The following is a 21850-nucleotide window of genomic DNA, read 5'->3' on the forward strand; positions in this document are numbered from 1 at the left end:
GAATGGCAGCGGATCTGGAGAAGCAGATTTTGTTTCATGAAGCTGGTGCAAAAAAAAAGTGTTTGGCTGCTGGAATTTCATTGCACTTGTGTCTTTTGGCCAAGCGGCCAAAGGATGAATTCCTCGAGTGATGTTTGCTGTGACTACAAGCGGCTTACTGATTTCTGGTAAACGTCCACGCTTATGAGCGACCCGTTTCTGTTGTTATTTTTCAAAATTTCCAACTCACAGCAGTATTTGCCACGTTTATTTTGGAAATGACCAAACAGAATAGTTCTTGGGACTAATTATGGAATTTGAACAAAATCCAGAAATAATCAGGGATGTTAAAACAAAGAGATATTGTGTGTGAATGCTGAAAGCTGAATGACTACATTTGAATGCAAGAATGTGAACGAATGTGTGTGTGGAATTCTCTTGAATCAAATGAACAAGCATGTCATGTGAAAAGACAATACTGTCATTTCCCAAATATATGACGCACCTGTCTTTAAGACGCACCCTTAATTTTGGGGCCAAATTCTCATATTTTCTATGTTAGCGTGTATAAGACACACCAACACTTTGGCCAATATGTCAACACTGGAGCAAAACAGAAGATATTTCATCCTCTTTATATTTTCTCGTGTTCATAACCGTAAGTTTTAATTGAATTGAATTCATTGAATCACCTGGAAACATAATACCTTTTTCCTTTTGTGTTTAAAAATATTCCTGTTTGTGAACAAAGGAGAAAAAAGTGTGTTATATTTGGGGAATTACGGTAAATAAAACTGAGTAAAATGTAAGACCATTTGTATGTTAAATATGGAAAGGACAAAATACAACATAGGTGAGACTTGAAAAAGACATGAATAGAATCAAATGACAAAAATAATAGGAAAAATAAATGCGAATGTTTGCAATTTTTGAGAAAAAAAAAAGGATTAAAAAAAAAACTTTCCTCCATCATCAAGCACACACACATTACAGCGGTGTAAAATAAAACGAGTTGATTTCAGCTGAATAATGAAAGCTCTTGAATACATATTTCCAAAACGGAGTCCAAGCGCTCCAGGTTTGGAGGCAGTCCCGCCACTGGTTTGGAGCGGTGGGCGGCCAGGTGACACCGCTCCATTTCACAGGCTAAAGGCCTTATAGCCTGCCTCAGTGACACGTTGTTAAACAAATTAACACCTCGGTGGAATACCCTGCTAACGGGACCTTTCAAAACCTCACACACTAGGTAACATTTGCTACAGATTAAACACTGATTGCGCACTCCGGTCTGCTCAGTGTTTTGTATGCCAGTCTGTTCATTTATACAAGGAATATTTCAGATTAAACGGGAAGGAAACTCAATGAACTCACTTGTTGTCTGTCAGAAAATCCACCACTGCTTTTTTCATGCAATAAAGGTGAGCGTCCACCAGGCCTGTTTTGATAAGCATCCTTGGATGTCTGGAGAGAAAGAGAGGGGGACAGGAATCAGTAGGAGTGGGCACAACGAGTGAATGAGTTCAAACAGACGTTGGTTTCGGTCAGTTTGCGTCTTCTATTGAAAATAATGCCACAACAACCTCAGCTAACATGACTGCTCTTAACAGCAACGGGCAGTTGATGCTAAAAGCCAACTGACGTCCTCCTGCTCTAGCTTGTCCCATTACGGTAATTATTTTAAGTAAAAATACGGCCGATATGAAAATGCACAGCTGTGCGTCAAAACTCAGATTATGTGCCTTACAGATCAATTTTCCTTGAATGATGTCGAAAAAAAAAAGCAAATTTTTAAGTTACCTTATAGGACGCAACCATACTTTGATCCTTCATTTTTGAAATAAAAAGTGCACCTTATATTTGGGGGAATTACGGGAATCATTGTACCTCAAAATACGGTGCATACATTTTAATGTTAGTCATCACGGTGGTAGATTCAAAGCCAAGTATGTTTCTTAGGTGTTAGTGTAACTTTTTTGCCAACAACTGGCTCAGATCACATCAGCGAGACACGGCTCGAGACATCGAAGTCAAAAGGGCGATCGTATCCGTGTGTTGTCCTGCGTCGAGGTCGGCCCCTTTTCCAAGAGGCGGTGGCCCGGTGGGGAGACAGTTTTATGTCAGTGGGGGGTTTGTACACAAACATCCATGACATTTATGAAGCGAGAGCCAAAGAAAAGCAAGTCATCCTTCGGGCTTTAATAAACAAATCCACCCTCACCCCTTTATGCCAGACTCCTCTCCTACCCCCCGTTCAATTATTAGATCGTTAAAAAAAAAAAAAAAAAAAAAAACATCAGGGTGGTGGTGGAGGGAGACGGCGCCAAACTTTTACCACGTAATACATAGGGCTCCCTGCTAAACATTTCATTTTCCAAATACGCTGTGTTACTTCTTGAGATTCTTTTGGGTTGGAAGCTATTGATTTGAAAGGACTGCGTTTCATTACCGAGGAACAATCATGCAGCTTGGACTAAATGAAAAGCAGACATGGCGGTTCGCTGTTCACAGTGGAGCTTTAACACGAAAACCTTGATTTTCATTTCCAAAACAGAACCAAAGAATGTCTGGCAAGTCCCGACACTTGAAAATGACTTATGCGCCATGTCCGCAAGCCTGACTGCTCGTCTGAGATCTGAGCGTTGCGATTAATTGTGACGGAAGAGCTGCAACTATTTGTGCTGACAAAGAAAAAAAAATAGACAAAATAATTGCCTGGTTTGAATGATTTACAGTACTAAAAACATAATCACAAGTATTCACGCGATTGATGAGTATAAATGTTTAAATTAACAGAACAATACGAGTCAGAGAAAAGTGTTGCTAACAACCCACCAAATTTAAATGAAGAAAAATATTAAATATACACCATGAAGATCGAAAATCTCCCAAAATCAAGTCATTGTCTCCGCTCGCAAATATTTTTGGGATCTCAAATGAATGTACTGAACTTTACGGCAACACTACTTGCTGCAGAAAGGTGGCTGTCTAAAGATAAAGACAAGTTGACATCTTACGGCTGGGCAATGAATCAGATTCATCCCATTGTCATTTTAACTAATTGATGATTTGAAAATGAGCTAAATCATGAAATGGCGATTTTGCACAAGTGGTAGAATGCTTTATAAGATACGTTTACCGCCTAGTGGTGTTTTAACAAATCAAAACACTTACAGCTTATCTATCAGTGGTCAAAAAGAAGAAATTGCTCTAACCTAAATTGAAAATGTAAATTTTGTCGGTTTTACGCTTGATTTTAGGGGAAGGCGGTTTCTCAGACATTGGGTCATGGATTAACTATAGTTCTTTGTTAAGTTCTTTCTTTTTTTGGGACTTTGGTTAAGCAACAGTATCTATCTTTCATTGGCATGCAATTTCTGAGGGACTACCATTAGTGAGGAATTTTTACTGCTGGGACGAAACAAGAACAACTTCATCATATCCTGTCCGGCAAAATTAGTATCCATGATAAAAACAAAACCACCGAGCAGTTTGACAAGTGTGACCCGGGAGGATGGCTTGGTCACACATATTTTACAAGCGAATGCCATCAATCAAACGGCGTGTGTTCCTCTGTCGGACGCTACTTCCGAAAGCATAAAACCACATGTGCGTGTGCGCACAAAGTCTTGCTCTGTGGGCGTTTTCAATGTCGTTTTTTCATAAGATATTACGCAGGTGTGCTGGGTGAGCCTCTTGGAAATTGGACACCTCGTTTGTGACATCGCTGTTCATCACAGACAGGCGGAGAAAATATCAAAATATAAAATATGCAGACTCTGAGAAATACGCTAACTTTGGACTCATCCGCTAGCTTCCACTGCGACTCAATTTCATCAGAACAAGTGGCTGAAACAGGGTGTTGTCAAGGAGACATCGAAATTATCGACAGAATATTTGATTTTTTGTGAATATTCTTGTGTTGAGTCTCATCTTTAGGTTCCAGCTAACTTTGGACTTTTCATTTCATATCATTTTCAAGAACAGTACATGCTCTGTTCGGAACGGTGCCGCTTTCATAAGTTTGCTTAGCAAAATACGGACAATCTGCAACAATTGGCAGCTCTGAGTCTTCAATGCTGCCAGGTAAGTTGCAGGATAATGTGCCATTACAGCGAAGGTACACGACTTTACTCGCAGCACCCAGTAAAATACCCATCAATACGAACATAAAAATGTGAAAAAAAAAGATACATCCTAAAAATTCATGGCACGAACGATAAAGTGCAATAAAGGGGGGGGGGGGGTTCCCTGCATCACAAGCAGCCACATGCCTTGTGGTCACGACGGAGGTTTCTGTTGGAAAGAACCAGGTATTTCATCCCTCAGCAGGCAAGCGTGACACAATTCTTGGAATCACGACAGCTATCGAAGTTTTCGACAATCCTCGGCGGGACAGAAGAGCCGCGGCTCCCTCGCTCAGACAAGATGTGATGTATACTTTAGTTGTAAGCAGAAATGCATGGTGAGTCGGATGTTGGAGAATGCTAATACCCTCATTAGTCAGGTTTCCTCGGCTCAGCCAACAAGGCTGAGGGGCTTATTTTGGATTTTTGGTTACGGCCTGCAAAATAAAAATGCCTGTGATTCCCCTAATGCCGAGATAGTCTAATGCATTTTATTCTGAGGCCCATATCTGACGCAGCTTAAACCCACACATGGTCCACTGCTGGTGGAACAAGGATAACTTGGCATGCTGATGATCCGGAAACGGGGCTAGATCCTTGCCTGTGTAACGTAATGAAATAAACATGTAGAAAAAAGTTCAGCGCCAAGTGAGGGAAATAAGACAAGGCAGCCGGGGCTGATATGTATGCCAAATCGGACATTCTAGCAATCAAGCCTCCTAAATCACCTCATTGAATGAAAAATGAATATTGACATAGAGAAAAACAAAACAAAATAATACCCCAGTGACATTTTGAGAATGAGTGACAGACAAATCAATGCAGTAATGCGATCCCACCCTTCCTCCTTTATTAGAGGATGCTACCTGTGAGCTGCTGTGTGCAGAAATTCAATCCTGGTTCTTTATTTATATTTGTATAAAACTATTTCAAGCTTTAAGGGCATCTGAAAATGGCTGGTATTGAAATTACAGATCTGCAGTAACCCTCAATGAATCGTTATGATTTAATTTGATTGATAATCCCCCGACCTCCCATTCATCAATCTAGGACATTTAGTGAAAGGCCAATAAATATTACAAATGGCGGACAAACCTTTAGTGAGCGCACTAAAAAGGAAGGGGGGAAAAAAAAACTGATGATAAAAATGTGCATGTGCTTTTGATGGGCGCAGTGGCTAAGGGGGGAAACTGATGTGTAAAACAGTCCTGCTCCACATAAACTATCCACAAGTGGCTTGTAGAAATCCCAACCTCCGGAAATTAGTCTCTGATTTCCTAACATCGAAATACTTTTGATTCAAAACGATTTGGTTGAAATTATTTTTGCCTCAAAGTGCAAAGAATCATCATACTACCTCAGTCTGCTTTGTAAAACAAAACAACAAAGAGAAACATTTCATTTTACATGTACTAATTTGTGATGTGTAAACAACACGCCTTTTTCCACAAAAACAATATGTGGACAGCTGCTACGCTTTGAAGATAGCTACGAATTGTGTTTCTTTTATAGTATAAAACACTTTGAAACAAAAATGAAATACATGTTATCACTAAAAAAGATAGAACAAAATATTTACTATTCTATATTTACTGTATTTCCTATATTTACTATTACTATAGTCTATTCACAGTAAATTGCAGTTCAAAATTACGACGTGGAAAAACGTGCGCCTCCAACGGAAGCCGAGAGGAATCGTATCAATTTCATTTTTAATATATTGATTGATGGACATATTATATCAATTCAAATTGTAGTAAATGAGGATCACGATTCTCATGAGAATAGATTTTTTTGGGCACACCCCTACTTTTCAGCACCATGTTACCTCGCATGAATTTGTGTGTGTGCTTCGGAAGCATTTCTGTAAAGAAGAGTGTGCATCTATGCAAAATATGAATGCGAGTGTGCGTGTGTGAGGACAGCGGCTGAAGAGTTGTCTGAGCGAGCAGCTGCTCTGGACCCCGCTCTCATTTTCCAGAATTTACAGTGGCTTCGGCTCCATGAAGTATTTACGAGCTCCCAAAACACTGCTCTCGCGCAAACGTGCATTTCAGGATGGGGAAATGAAAACCTACCTCACGTTCCCTTCCTGTAACAAATATCCCACACACCAACTAGAGAAACCCTGATTAGAACCCAAAACATCTGGTCGCCTAATGAAGTGGAAAGCAGAAATTGAGATGTGTGCACTACGAATACACACCGCAGCAGTTCGGTTATTAACTCATTCACTGCCAATGACGGCTATAGACGTCAAGGATTCTTTTTTTTTTTTTTTTTTTTTTTTTTTTTTTTTTCTTGGTGGGATGGCAGTGAACAAGTTTTTCCAATATAAAAATGTGAAGTACTAAGATAAATCCACTTACTTGTTCAAGATGGACTTCCTCACCGATAGGCCGTCCTCCAAATCCACCTCATTGGCCATAAACAAGACCCTCTTGCCTGATTGGTCCACGCCGACAAAATCTCGCTGCTCAGCTGCAGAGGAACAAATAACACATGCGATCACACTTTTGGAATAGAAATCACTTTAAAACGTCAAATCTACAAACAATATTGTAGAACATATGATGCTTTTGAGTGACCTGGTTTCTTTTTGCCCTTTTGGCCCGGGACCGTTTCTGTGAATTCATGGGCTTTGCTCATCAGCAGTGCCAGCGTTGCGTCGTGGGCCCTGAAAAGATCCACCACCTCGTGAAGCGCCACGTCTGTTATCACGTCACAACTTAACACCAGGATGTCCGTCTGAGGAGGCAAGTTAGAGAGAGGTGATAATGAGATTCTTTTGAAAAAAAAAAAAAAAAAAAATAGGTGCTGTATGGACCCCGCCGGGGGTCGCCAGAGAAAAGGCTTTATTTTTAGTGTAATTGCAATAAAATAAGAATTATCATCATTTTCTTAAGTTTCAGGCACTTTGATGCACTTTTTTTCAGTTTTACACAAAGGTGTGACGTTGTAAAAAAATAACAGTTGTTGAAAGTTGTTTGACAGGATATTCCTTTTTTCAGTTGTTAATAGATAACAATCTTATCGTCAGCATGTCAAGTGGGGGGAGCATGAAAAGTTAATAAGCAAAATATTATTGAGAAGCACTGCACTTAATCAAATGATACATGTTTATAGGTCACTTTTCACATGTTGCATGTTTTTCACAAGGCTGCTGCTTAAGTAGTATAAGTAGAACCAGAAGAATAATAAGTACTCATTCGCATCTGAAGTTTTGTATAGAAATGATTAGCATTTGTAATTCAGTTATATGATTGATTTGATCAATGTAATTTGTGCACATTTTTACGTGCGCTTTATATTCGCCATTTGCCCCCCAATTTTGGAAACAACTTTACAGTGGATGACAGCGATGCCCCATTTTAGATATGAGATTGAACATTGTGGGTCTTAAAAATGTTAAAATGCTCTAAAACTGCTGGCAGCGAATGACTCAATAATGGTGAATGTTACTTAAAACTGAGGCGAGAGTGACATTTAGGAACGGGGATTTTTTTTTTGACTGCGGTATAGTATCTCAGGTATTGAGTAATGCACTAAACCTCGGCACTCTTATACATCAATACGCGGCTTGTGAACTCCATTAAGATATCAGTTACACAGCTATATCAGTCATTTTAACAGGGCTCCACTTCCATCACGTGTACATGCGTATGCGTTTTAACTTGCGCCTCCGTTCACAGTAGCCATTTGTCTGCTCAGTGATGCGGGCTGTCAGCGTGGGGACTAATCCTACCATTAGTACCCACTACCCTTTTGACAGAGATAACTCTGCTCGGGCCTACAATGGAGAAGAAACGGTCAGGAGTACAAGATGAGACGCCGGTCTATCAAGTCCCCAGAAGTCATTACTACGAATGAGGATCCAAGAAGCACATGAATCTGGTCATAATGTGCACCGCGGGGAGCTTACGAATTCAAGGGTCATGTAGCTGACCCGGTGACAACTTAAAGCATCGCCTGTTCTGGACTTGGCGACAGGAAGCTGCCACCGCGAGGCTGCAGGCATCTGCAGGAGATCTACTGACACGGCAACCCGGAGACCTTTCAACTCTCCACTCTGTCTTAACACAAGCACGCACGCACGCACACACAAGAAGGCTGGTACACACGCTGTGAGACAGAACACACACATGGATACTCACAGGCGACGGCAGAGTGGAGTCAGCTGGAGACGCAGAGACACTCTGGCCTTTCAACAGCCAGAATCTCTGGACAGGTCAGGACCACCCACGTGTTGCCACACACGCACTCACACTGTCTTTAATTTATTTATTTTTTAAGCATCCTCTCAGAAAGCTTTTCTTCCGGAACCAAAACTGCAAGCTGTAGTTTCTGGATTTTGAAGGTGGTATTTTCACATTGAACTGTGTGTGATAACAATGGAGGACAAGAACCTTTAAGCTTCAGACCACTAGAATAGCTGCAACTATTGATACTACAGTTGCATAACAGATTGTGAGAGAAAATCTCTACAGATAGTCTAACCCTTAAAGCGCCAAAGTAGCAAAATTGAACTTTTGCAGTATTGCTAACCATTTTCAAATTATAATATTTTGAAACGGTGATACGAAAGTGGAATATTTTTCTGAAAAACCTCCAGCGCCTCAACGGTTAATACTCTGGTTTTTCAAATGGTGGCACAAGGAAACGTGAAGGCACTTCAGGATGTGGGTGAGATTTTAACAGGGTTTCTGCCGGTACCAGCAAATCTAGTATAATGCTTTTTACGTTGTGACAGGACACCTCATTCTTCTTTTCAAATTAAGAGTAAATTAACTGGAACACAAAGATTCTTGCTTACGTATTGCATAATGATGTTACACAAGCTATCTTCTAGAGTTACTGAAAAAAATACGCCCCAAAAACGCTTTGAGCATACAAAGATTACAAAAAAAAATAAAAAGTGCACATTAAGTACACCATTCACTCATTGGACTTAAAGTGAAAGACTTGGTCACCTTTGTGCGGCTTCACTAGACAAAATAAAATATGCTGCTTGTAATCTCTCTTTTCAAAGAACAGAACTTCTCAGCTCCCCGAGAGAGCGGATGGATTATTCTAAGTATTTTGTTTGATCGGTAACACAAAATCCCCCCATAGAAGGTTGTCAGTATAAAGAGATGGCTAGCGTGTGTGTGTGTCTATTCTGTAGTCATGCACAAGACTGACAGTTTGAATGATTCGACTGCTGGGATTTGGCAGGCCCTGGTTATGGTCCCTCACTCATCACCCTCCAGTGTGAGAGTGTGTGTAACTCAATGCCTCTAATCTAGCTGGCTGCTCAAAGGATTACCGACTCCAATATCCTCAACGGGAGCATGAGGGGACTTGTCCCGTTGGAGTGTGCTTGTGTGCGGTTACACTACGGGTTAAATAAAGAACTCTCGGACGAGGGGGAATAATAAGGATCGCTATGATTTCATACAAACGCCGGAGGGGGGGCGTTCAAGCTGTCAAAACGCACCTTTGTACTCAGGGCAAAACTAAGACAGCTGTGTGTCGGTTACTGATTGAGGCAGTCTTGGTTATCAAATTCGTCAATCACACAGAGTTTGATTGATCGAACATTTGTATCAGGGGGATTAGTTCGTGTCGACAAAATTACCTTGGCGGGCAAACTGAGCGGCCGTTGTCGGAGCTTGGACGCAAACAGCAGAGGGAGCAATTCCTTTATACCAAATATTTTAGCGAACACATTCAGCCAGCACACGAGCCCCAAAATGAACAGATGATGTCACGCCATTTTGCTTCTGGAGGAGGTGAATAAAATATCTACAGATAAAACGATATATTTAGTTCTAAATTGTAATAAATCAGATACGGACGGAACGGCGCTCTTGTTTCGCGCAGGCTAACAAAATACTGTAGTTCGCAAGGGGCACACGTTAATGAAAAAAACTTTGAGAACAACTGACTGAAGTCACTGTAGCGCATGAATAACAACAAACGTTGAGATGTTTGCACGCGTGATACCTTGATTTTCGGTTGAATGTGACGGAGAGCGTCGGCCGTGCCCATGTCTTCATCTTCCGGGATGCATACAAAATCCAGTTTCATCTTCACGTCCATCTTCAACCTGAGGTCTGTGCCCATCATCTTCTGAACCTCCTTAGTGGTGATCACGATTACCTCTGAAGACAAAGACAATAACAAACAGTGATGAATGACTGTGTAACAATATGAAACGAGTGAAAGAAAACATGTTTTCTAGAACCAAATAGTCATGTGCATGCATGGACAATGTGTAGCGTACTGTATATCCTTCTGCTTATCTGATATACTTTCTGTGCATCCGGTCTTCAACTCCAAAAGCAATACATATACAGTCACACTGTTTCTCATAAGTCTCATAGTTGCTATATATTTACGTTTTGACTCGATAGCATGGTATTTGATTAACAGATCTGTCAAATGTGAGGAAGCGATTGTTGATCAATTGTGGCTTGAAGCAGTTAAGGCAAATGGAGCGCAACACCTGGCAGCAGCAGTTCTCAATTTAATAACTACGATTCCCAACATCACATTCGACGTCCACTATAAGGGGCAATTCACCTACCAAGTCAAAGCTTCGCTTGAAGTAGATATCTGCAAGACTTCTTAGAATTGCTGTCTTATCTGGATAAAATTGTTTGTGTAACGCATTTGCTCACTCACTGTGTCAGGCTAGTAAAAGTAAATTGCACGCCTTTGGCTAACTGGCTGCACACAGTAAAAAAAGTGCTGGCCACACAAGGTGATTATATTTGAAAAGTAGTTTTATTAAGGGCAGCGAGGAGCAACAGACGTTTTTTTTCTTTTTCTTTTTTAACAATGAGCAGCCCTGTTTACTGGCAAGAACAGCAGACTGCAACAAATCCCTTTATAAGCCAAATGTTTCTGGACCGACCGCATGTCACAGTACAAGAGGCCAAATCGCTGCAGTCTAAGTGGAGTCTGGATGCACACACACACCTGACAATAGGCTGATGAAGTGCTGACAAGCCGGTGGAAGTATAGCCAGAAAAACAGCATAATTATAAACCCCTTGCCATTAAACAGTGTGACAGAAACGGAGTACTTTAAATTTAACATAAGGCGAAAGTAGCATGAAAAAATACAACAACAATAAAGCAAGCAGACACATCCAAAATCAGGAACTAAATCAGTATGTTACCTTTAATCAGTCAGGAGAAGCAGCATTAAATGGATGGATGTATAGGATTAGGTTACACAATGACAGAGGGACGAACAACCATTCACGCATCCAATCACACCTAAGGACAATTTAGTATGTTCAATTCACCTTGCATGCATGTTTTTGGAGTGTGGGAGGAAGCCAGAGTGCATGGAGAGAACCCACACAGTCTCGGGATGAACATGCAAACTCCACACAGGAAGGCCGGAGCCAGGTGGATCTGAACTCGGGTTCCTGAACTGTGAGACCACGTGCTAACCACTGTTCCACTGAGCCGCCCCAAAACAAATTCTCTTTCCACTGAATGAGATTGAATCATAGCAATTTACAAGCATGCAAGCACACATGAACTTTTGTTCTTCTCACCGTCAAAGCCGACCCTCTCCAGCAGATTGAGAGGGTACCATATCAGGGGCCTGTTGCCAACTGGAAGCATCGCTTTGGGGGTGTTGTACGTTAGGTCGGTCATCCGGGAGCCCCCACCGGCTGCCATCATGACAGCCTGCAGCTCCATGCTGTCTGCTTAGGGTGACTGCAAGAGATGCAAACTGATTAAAATCTGAATAAATTAACAGCTGTGTGAAATTCTATACGTTGATTTTACCAGTACGGCAACAGTATAGCACAATAATCATTCAGATGTGTTAACCAAATACTCGACTGTAATATCATTTCTAAATTGTAATATAACCATGCAAATAAGTCATTAGAGACTCTTTATTGCTAAATAGAGGGTGTCAGCACAACAGGGACAATATTTCAATACATGTGTAAATAACGCCATCATAGGGAGAAAGAAATATTACACAAACGAGGCAAAGTAAAGTGTCAGGTGAATGATAGAAACTAGGAAAGTGAGGTGAAACTTGTAGTCAATTTGGGCACATGCTAATTCAGCAAGGTTGAGAAACGTGAGTTAATCATTCTACTGACAGAAAGTTAAGGCGCTGACAAGAAAAAAGCAGCGAATTATTAGAAAAAAAAACAAAACGCCGATATAAATTTTACCTTTCAGTGACTTCTGAATCCCAGGTGAGCGCTTACCGTCTGGCACATGCAGATTGAATGAGCTGCTGTCAGAGTTGCTAACGTGAGCTAACGGTTAGCACGTAGCATGCTGTAAAACCCACAAGACTGCTGCAAAGACGACGGCTGATGAAGAGCTGCCATTCAACAGCGAACAAACGTCAGTTTTGTCATACAAAAGCTCCCTCCGGAAAGAGTTTTATCGGCAGCTTTAAATTTAGAAGGAGACGAAAACAGCAACTTGTTCCGTATGTTGCTATCAGGGGAGTTCCACCGTAACAAGTCCGACAGAGAAACAACTCTAGAGACAAAATGGTTCCCGGAAGAAAAATAACCAGCTACACTACTGCTATGCACTGTGGCGTGATTGCAGGAAAGTGTATTAACCAGCACAAATTTTTATTATTTAGTGGTTGGTTTTGTTTGCATTGAAGTGGAATCGATCAATAAAAAAATTCTAAATGAGATTTGATTGTGTCACCTTCTATTATTATTATTATTATTATTATTATTATTATTATTATTATTATTATACAAATATGTATAATAATGTTTTTTCCAAAATACTTGGTCACTTCAGCGTGGTGGAATGCACCCCCCCGCCCCCCCCGTGCTGCTCACATTCTTTACTTTCTTTCACCTTCCCACTATTATATTCGCAGTAATACAAAGTGGTGAGAGCAGATTAACAGCCGCAAGCCACCCAACGGCTCTTTCTGACTTCAAGCTTGACAACTCCCATTTCACAGAGCTGAGAGAGACGTAACAGCAAATTGAGTTCGGGGAATGTGGCTTTTGGTTGTGTTTGCTCTGGCCAGGAGATGAGCTTGACTGCCCGTCGTTGCTTGGACGAAAGTAGAAGACCGAGAGAACCAAAGGGAGGTATGAGGTATAAACTAGACCCCACCAATGCCAGAATACATAAATAAAATTATAGGGGGCGGAATAATAATGTCATATGCAATTCATATAAAACAATGATATCATTGTTTTCCTACCCTGAAGAACTATGAAAGGTGCGAGTCACTTTTATATTTTCGCTTTTTAAAAATCTACTTTTCATCCAAAACCTGGCCAATAAGTAGAGCGTTCAACGCAAAAAACGTTCGTACTACAAACCCCACAATGCACCAGGATAGAAATTACGCAGCCGGGCTTCTGAGGTTCAATTCGATTCATGAAATTCAAAGGTATTTTTTTGATACAACGATGTGGTTCAGAGCACAGTTTACTATGAAAGGTGTCGTACAAAAGAATCATACATTTAACCAGATTTTTTTTCCTCTAAAAATGTCCTCGTGGAAACGCAAGTTGTTAGCTTGCCTGGCTAGTGACGCAGCCGGGATGCTTTCAAAAAGTAATTTTCAAAAATGGCCCTAGCTTGTTTTCTGTTTTGCTAAGTTGAAGCGTCCGTAAATATAGCTCAAGCATTTTTGGTTTTTATGGCCATTAGTGGGTGACAATATCTTGTGTTTTATTAATTTATGGGTCCAACCTTTGCACAAGAATGTGGGCAACTAGCAAGAAAAAAAAACATGCTAACATGTAAACATGCTAACCTGTCCTATTCGGTCTCATGTGTAAACATATACTGTACGCTGAACCATACTGCATATGTGAGCTATGAATTAAGCAGCTAAATCCACCCATTTTTTATCCATCTAAGCGGGCGGCCATTTTGCCACTTGCTGTCATTTTAAAATGACATCACAGATGGTTCAGGAGTCATTTTATGAAGTCGGCTTGAGCTTCCAGTGGCCTTCAATAAGATAAATGACACATAAAATGAATACTTGAAACTTTGGGAAAAAGCTGCTTTCAACAGTCAGTGCTATTGGAAGTGCAAAGTGAACGAAAGACATGATTGATACCATGATGAAGATTCCCCTTTTCCATGTGGAGGAAAAAACTTTGTGCCTGCTGTCAAAGTGCAGCTAATTTGTCAGTTAAAGACTGCTGTCCAAGCACCAGACAGAAATATAAAAACACATTGCAGTGAGAAATGGGGGAGGGGGTGACAAGTGTGCACGTCTGGACCCAGAATGATGACTTGAAATGGAGCCTTAAGATTTCCTCGGGGCTCCTCCTCTGCTGTAGCATCCTGTAAATCATTCTCAATTCAGCGAAACAAGCCAGTTGGATTAGCTCACTTTAGATCATAAACATTTTCAGCACAGACCACCCAGACTGCGTGCAGAGCTGAGGCACTAGTGTGTGTGTGTGTGTGTGTGTGTGTGTGGTTCGACGTTACCAACACGTCCAAATGTGGCCTCACACATTTGCATGTATGTGTTTTGCACATAGACTGCATGTTGTGGTCTGCGTTTGACCGTGTAATGTGGCTCCGCCGCTGTCTTGGAAACCAAAAAAGGCCCGTTTAAAATCCAATGTCAGAGATTAACGCACGCACATAAAATTCAAAGATAAAGATGTCTCACCGCGCTTTTGGCCCAAAGCACTAACGCACATTTATTTAGTGTAAAACGACATTCTTTTCAAGAAGTCTGTTCATTTGAAATGAAACTTCTTAGATGACTTTGAATGCCTTAGTTTCACTTGTTTGACTGCCATTGACGTGTATACTTATCAAACACATTTTTTTCGGGCAGGGTGGAGGGGGGCCTTTTTTGCTTTTACATCACTGTAAATTTCAAATTTGGAAACAACTTTACTAATGCGCAATCACCAATCAATAACATTGATGCCCCATTTTAGATAAGGGATTGAACCCATTTATTGTATTTTCAGACTATAAGACGCAATTGAAAATTATTTGAGCCCTGCTGCTTATAGTCGGGTTTTTTTGCTAACCACCTGAAGTCAATCCAGCGGTAAAGCAAAGTCTATCTGTTCAAGGTGTCAATTCATGGAGCAACTATAAAATACAACTGAAAAAGATATGAATCAATGGCTGTGCTTGAAAATAGTTTCAAAAATAGTATTAAAAATATGAACATTTTGTAAAACCAGAATAAGATATAGTGTAAAAGTTTGTGATGCATAAATTTGGTATATACAATTGTATATATAGTCCGGAAAATATGGTGCTTGTGTTTATTGAAAATGTGAAAATGCTCTAAAATTGCTGACAGTATGAACAAACTTAAGCATTGCACAAGTGTCCTTTTTTGCACAGTAAATGTCATTTTGTGGTACCAGCGGGACATAGATCTGATTAACATCCTCGTTTTAAAAAGATCCGAGAAATGTTTTGCGTCACAGACGCAACCGAGTGCAGTATGACTGACTGACTGCACAGTTGTCCCAGACCTTGAAATTCGTCATTTTTCTCCTTTTAATTGTTTTTTTTTTTTTTTTTTTCCCCCACATGCAGGAAATACCTGACAGCCAAGCCTGTGTCAGAACCTGGAAGTATCATCATGCCTTTTAAAGAAGAAAAATGTATTTGGGCAGCTGCTCTGGCACAATCAAACTGTGAGTACCTTTATTTATGTTTTTGGAAACGAGTGTGTCAAAGGAATTGAGTTGAAGCTCTTAAGCAACATCGATACGTTTACTAGCTACTACTAAGACATCATTCAAGACATTGCCTCAATACACTTAATTTGTGCTTACGCTCAGTGGAAAAGTGCGGTGGTTCTCGCCTATTATGTTATAATGTAAATATACTATAATGTTCCTCCTAATTCAAGACTTTTTTCTTCATGTTTTTAAGAAAGATTTGAGGTCAAAAACCAGTCTGAAATTCTTCATTTAAGCAAGTTGCAAATTAAATTGAAGCAAATGTTTCCCAATATAAGGTTAAACTTAAACTATTCTTTATTTTAAATGGACTTGCACTTACATAGTGCTTTTCTAATTCAGTACAAATGATCTACACTGACTATTTATTCATCTACTGATAACGCAAAATCAGGGTGTCCGGAGTCTTGCTCAAGGACTGCTGGAATAGTGGCTCGTACGTGTGCCTCATAGCCAGGGGATCTGAGTTTGAGTCATGTCAAAATCAACAAGTCTATTAAAAATGGTTTGTCATGTGGTTAAGTTTTGAGGGAACATGTTTTCTAGCCGCGTTGATGACACGTGTAGTGTAACTTTCCATCCATTTCTGCAAAAACATCTCACTGGCATATACAGTAAACACCTACAGTATATGTGCAAAGCACACACAAAAATCGTCCTTTCAACTTAAATAAATGTTTATAGCATTGCAAAACATTTAGTGTGTGAGGCAGCCGTGTGTGTGGTCCTGTCTGCAGTGCGTGTGAGGTTTGAAGTTGGGGTGAGTGTGTGTCAGACAGAGAGCGTATGTCTACTTTTTATTGATATAATCAAAGCAGAATCATTCATCAAAATAATTTGTACTTTAATCTCATCCTAAAGGAACTTTGCACTAGCACGAAAAATAGAAAAATGGTAGGATACAAATAGAATACAGTCATTTCCTTTTGAAATGAATGGAAATTTCATGACTCTTTTCCAAATGAGACGTCTCTGCATCGCCTCTTTTAGCTGAACTTTACGGCGCTACATAATAGTCATTCTTTGCAGAAGATGAAGAATATGTGACAGTGGCTACTGTTTGATTTTTGCCTACCAGTGTTGCTGCACTATTTGTGTGCTGTCTATTGTTAAACTGTGCATTATTAGGTTATGCATTACAGCATAAATGCTAGAGTATTGGCCGTATATTAATACTACTAATATTACTCCCAACCTTTTTTTTTTTAAACCAAAGGTCCCTAAAGATGAAGCTCGAACATATTGAACTTGAAAGTGAAATACAACTGGACTGTGCGATTCTCTCCAGTCAGCTAATATTTTCTCCAGGTCATAACCAGAATAAACATGAACACAACGTCACGCTCCATCTTGTTTGATGATTTGGTTTGGGCATAACAATTGTTGGAATTTGGCTTGACCAGTTCGAAGGACGTTTACAGTTTCGTGACTTTTAGTTGAATGTTTCTGCGCCGTTTGACTTTAGCGAACAGTATCTGTTGGAAAATGCAAGCAACGGAAAAGAAACATATTCCAAACATGAATGACGGCGCTGCCAAAGCACTGTCTTCAACTTTATATAAAGTTGGTTTTGATTTATGCCATCTGCCACCACTCCCACCAACGTGACCTAATGATGGGTTCCATTCGAATACATGAAAATGACCGTGCTTGCTTCTCCAACAATAATATTTTAAAAATTCTGAGCGTGACTCTAAGAGCAGGGAGTACATGTATATCCTAGCTTTAAATGTCAATGCGTATCTACTAAGTGTATATACGTTGGCTAACACCCATTATTTCATACTCAAAACACACAAACTGCAAGACAGGGGAGGGAAGCACAGTCTAAAAAATGGTGTGCGAGATTCTTTTTTTTTTTTTGGTTTTTTAAATACGGTCATTTATAATGAAGGCTGATCATCCTTTTGGTGGTTACCGCATGGGTTGTTCTAGACGCACCCTTGATTTAGGGTAATTTTCCGGTATTTTCTATGTTACAGACGCACCAACATTTTAGCAACAATGTCAAAACTATAGCAAAACTAAATGAATCTCATCTTTTGTAAACTCTTCATAGTTTCTTGTGTTCATATCTGTAAATTATATTTGTGTTATTTTTATTTTCCATTTGATGTTTTTGTTAGGTGATTATTGTAAGTTAGGACATGACCGATATAAAAATGCACATCCATGCGTCAAAACTAGCTTGTGTGGCTAACAGATCACACTTCCTCGAATGGTGTCAAATAAAATAAATAAATAAATAAATAAATACATTTTTCCCGTCTATCGGGTGCACTCATACTTTTCGCCTTCATTTTGGGAAAAAAAGTGCAATTCATATTTGGGGAATTACGGTATCTGTTTAGCTAGCTATTACTACTGACCAAGAGGACAAACTCCATCCATCGCGAGAGAACCCACAAAGGCTCGGGGAGAACATGCAAACCCCACACAGGAAGACTGTAGCCAGGTGGATTTGAACTCAGGTCTTTGAACTGTGAGGCAGACGCACTTACCACTGCGCCAATGAGCAACCCAGAGGACAAACTTACTAATGTAAATAAGAAAGAAAAAAAAATCTTTGTCGTATTCTGTTGATATGCATAACAGGGTTGCGTGGCGTAGAGTGAGACATTCAAGTAGGGATAAGTTTCACTTGAGATTCAGTTAGATCATTACAGGGTCTGGGACAAGAGAAAATATCATTTTAGGGGGTACTCCAGACTTATCTAGTATATTGAAAACACTTTTCAGGAATTCTTTTTTCTTAGATTTGGTCTCAGGACAAGTAAATGTATTCAGAAACTGCATGTTTTAGTATTATGTCTGTAGATTGTTTAAAATCTGATGGATCGGACATGAAATGTCCTCCAATTCTGAAATGACCCAGATCAGGAAGACTCCACTGCGCTAGTATTTGTTTTCAGAAAAGGTAGCAGAAGAGATAAATCTCAACTCAGCGAAGACACTTTTAGAGGGCTTTGTAAACCCGCTCGTGTTCACTTCGCTTCCCATGTGGCGATATTATCGCACGCTGTTGGGAAAGACAGATGCGTGTTCGGATGCGGCGAGAGCAGGACAGCACACACAGCCAATTATTTTCACTGCTGCCCATCAAATTTTATCCGCCGTTGGAGAACGGGAGGGAGACGCTGCACCGCATGAGAGAATAAGCAGATTGAACAAACCACGTCATGATTAGATACACATCTGCTTTGTTTTCATATTTATTGTAAGTGCGCTCAATATAAAAGTTGACGAGCTTGTTGTTGAGCTGTAGACATGTGACAACCAACTAACGCAAGTCGACATTTAAGACGAGGCTTGTCAACTTTTTCAATTTTGTACCCCGTGCCAAATATTTTCTCAGCAATTTTACAGAAAAAAAAAAAAACAAGACGTGAAACGGGGTGATGTGCCATCTGACTCATCTTTATAAAACTATTATTAACCCCTGGGTGCCTGGGGATTTTTCACTAACCTGTCCATGTTATCACCCAACTTGGGCTGACTTTCAAAGCATCAAATATGAATATATTTTTACTGCAGTGGCTCAGCCCTATCCATACATATATCCTTTTTTTTGTTTTTTGGAGGGGAGGGACCTACGGGATGTAATCAATGTAATATGTGTACATTTTTGTAAGCTATACACGGCAATCCTTGCATACGGGACTTACCCGAGTACCATATTTCTCCGTACAAGTCGACACCCCCTTTTTTACTTCAATTTGGGTAAATTTTACAAAAACGCAACTATTGTGTAGCCTAACCGTGCTAAAACGGATCCATACTATATCAAATTGGGGGTATGAATAATCATTTAAGCCTCATAAATTGATGTTTGATATTGAACAGAGAGACACTGGCAGTTTGTTTGGTGCGTCGTTAATAATGAGCTCATATTTCCCTGAGCTACGCCACATTATCTATTTTTATGGGTTTCAGGAAACAAGTCTTCCCATGTGTGTATTTTCTAAAAAAGACTTACTGTATTAACAATTTAAACCTTTGACATAGGCACACTTATACACGCTTAAAATAGTTGGGTCAAAAATGACCTATACTGACTCAAAAAGGGAGTCACAACATTTTCGGGTTATATGAAGGTTTATAGAGGGGGTGTCGGTGAGTCATGTTTTTTCTTTCTTTTGTCACTTGAAGATCAAGAGGAAAGATTATGCACAGAAAAGCAGCAAAGCTCTCATTGTTTGAAAATTGAAACAGAGGTTTGCAATGGGGGTTTCCTAATACTTTAATCTAACAAAATAATTACATCAGAATGTTTTGCGGCTCAGTAGCAAACTTACCATCAATCACATCTTCAAACATTCCCACAAACCTCCCGTGTGGAGGAAATCACAAAGGGGAAGATGAAACGAGGTTTCTTGCTTCCTATGGTAGTGCAAAGGGACATAAAGGACACGGCTATAATTTAGGAATTGTGTTCATGAAAAGGATAGTTGGGTTTGTGCCACCTATAATTTTGCCCAAATTAGACCAAAAGGACTTGAATGATGACTGACGTTTATGCTCTTTGTTAAAAGTCTTTTCATCTTTAACAGGGGGATTCTAGTCTAGCAGAAAAAAGGGAACATGCAAACAAATTCAGACAAAAGAACCAGGGAAAGAGCACCATCTCATGGTGATAGGAGGTAACGACAATCCCATCTGGCTTGCGTGGTCATACGAATGTTGGAACTCATATCAGGAGATAACTTCAAGTCTGGCGGAAAAAAACGACGCTAGAATAGAATGTAAGTGTCTGTTTTTAATATGATGAAATAATAACGCAATGATACTACAATTTTTTTGTACAATGGTCGAAAGGGGCAAAGGCGCTGCAACTGGAAGATCGCCAACAAAAGAGGAATGAATCAAATAAACGAACGACAAAACAACCGCAAACAAATAAAATGAAAACACATTAACTCATTCACTGCCAGAAAATGGATCTTTTGTCATCAATGGCAGTGAATGAGTTGAAAGAAACACGCTGCATTCACAAAAACAAAGTGGGAACAAAATTTCAAAAGACTGAACACTTGCAAAAACAGTAACACACACACAGAGTGAAAAACAACTTTGAGGGCAGAAATTGTCGCCAGGGGATGCCATGGGACCACTAACTTCAATGTAAAACACACTTTTTTTTCCTACAAGAGCTGGTTAAATAAAACAAAGGTCCCTAATCGCTGGTCCAACTCCCGGTACTGGTCCGTGGATCAACTGGTAACGGGCCACATGGTCCACATCTGCCTCTGGCTGCTGTTGATATTCCATTTTGTAGTGAGGAAGAATGGTGTGTCTTGAGTTGAGAGCAAGGTTAGGGTTAGGTGTTTGGCCCTCTGTACGTTTGTGATTAAAATTGTCATTAAGGCATTTGAGTAGACAACTTCATGGACCCAATCACTGAGCGTAAAATGGAGCGTTTAGTTCAGGAATCAGTTTTTTTTCCACTAGGCCGCCCGCTGCTTGATTTTCCAGAGAGAGCGGGGTTTCATTGGACATGATGCTAAGCGACCTTTGCGACCTTCAAGCCTTTCAGCGTCCCGTCACAATGTCACCCGCTGTGACGATGGGAGCAGCGGGGTGGCAAGTCGCAAGTGTTGCTTACGTAGTCTACATACCCACAGCTATGATTAAATCCGGTTTGTTTCAGTCACTGCCGGTATGACAAAAATCTCACCAAACTTTAGCCTGGGCCTCAAAAAATACAATCATCATTCATTTAAAAAAATCTGATTTTTGCTTGAATGTAGCAAAAGTCTGAATTAAATCTTAAAAAGAAAATACTAGATTTCGTTTAATCTGGAAATTACAATCATTTAAGACTTGTTTTTCAAATCTTAGCGCACGATATAGCATACTTTTGTTTTTCTACAAACCATCGCTCCCACTCGCGACTGCCTTTTAATAGGATACACGGCTACTTTGTCCCAGCCGGTTTGCTTGTGGACAAATCGTGAAGAAAAACACCGGCTCTTTTAAAAGTCCCCTTGTTTGTGCGGACATGGCCTTATGAAATTGAATGAACACCCACAATGCTCCCTCCCAACGCGTACAC

General features: G+C 40.1%; 1 protein-coding gene across 4 annotated transcripts in view; it reads right to left on the reverse strand.

Annotated features, from left to right (window-relative positions):
* eif2b3 (eukaryotic translation initiation factor 2B, subunit 3 gamma) overlaps positions 1 to 21850 on the reverse strand; it is a 40255-nt gene that overhangs the window by 10881 nt on the left and 7524 nt on the right. Inside the window, exons 3-8 of one of the 4 annotated variants that reach the window (XM_088430185.1) lie at positions 20094 to 20178; positions 11656 to 11821; positions 10089 to 10246; positions 6692 to 6851; positions 6473 to 6584; positions 1351 to 1440 (exon numbers count right to left, since the gene is read on the reverse strand). In XM_088430185.1, the coding sequence (XP_088286311.1) occupies positions 1351 to 1440; positions 6473 to 6584; positions 6692 to 6851; positions 10089 to 10246; positions 11656 to 11803 (668 nt within the window). In that variant the 5' untranslated portion in view covers positions 11804 to 11821; positions 20094 to 20178. Of the gene's footprint in view, positions 1 to 1350; positions 1441 to 6472; positions 6585 to 6691; positions 6852 to 10088; positions 10247 to 11655; positions 11822 to 12297; positions 12631 to 20093; positions 20179 to 21850 lie in introns of those variants that run through there. The other 3 variants (XM_088430183.1, XM_088430182.1, XM_088430184.1) reach the window with 3 other exon arrangements.

Source organism: Hippichthys cyanospilos, chromosome 12, assembly GCF_059441005.1.
Source record: "Hippichthys cyanospilos isolate Australia breed blue-spotted pipefish chromosome 12, RoL_Hcya_1.0, whole genome shotgun sequence".
In the NCBI taxonomy this organism is placed as follows: Eukaryota; Metazoa; Chordata; class Actinopteri; order Syngnathiformes; family Syngnathidae; genus Hippichthys; species Hippichthys cyanospilos.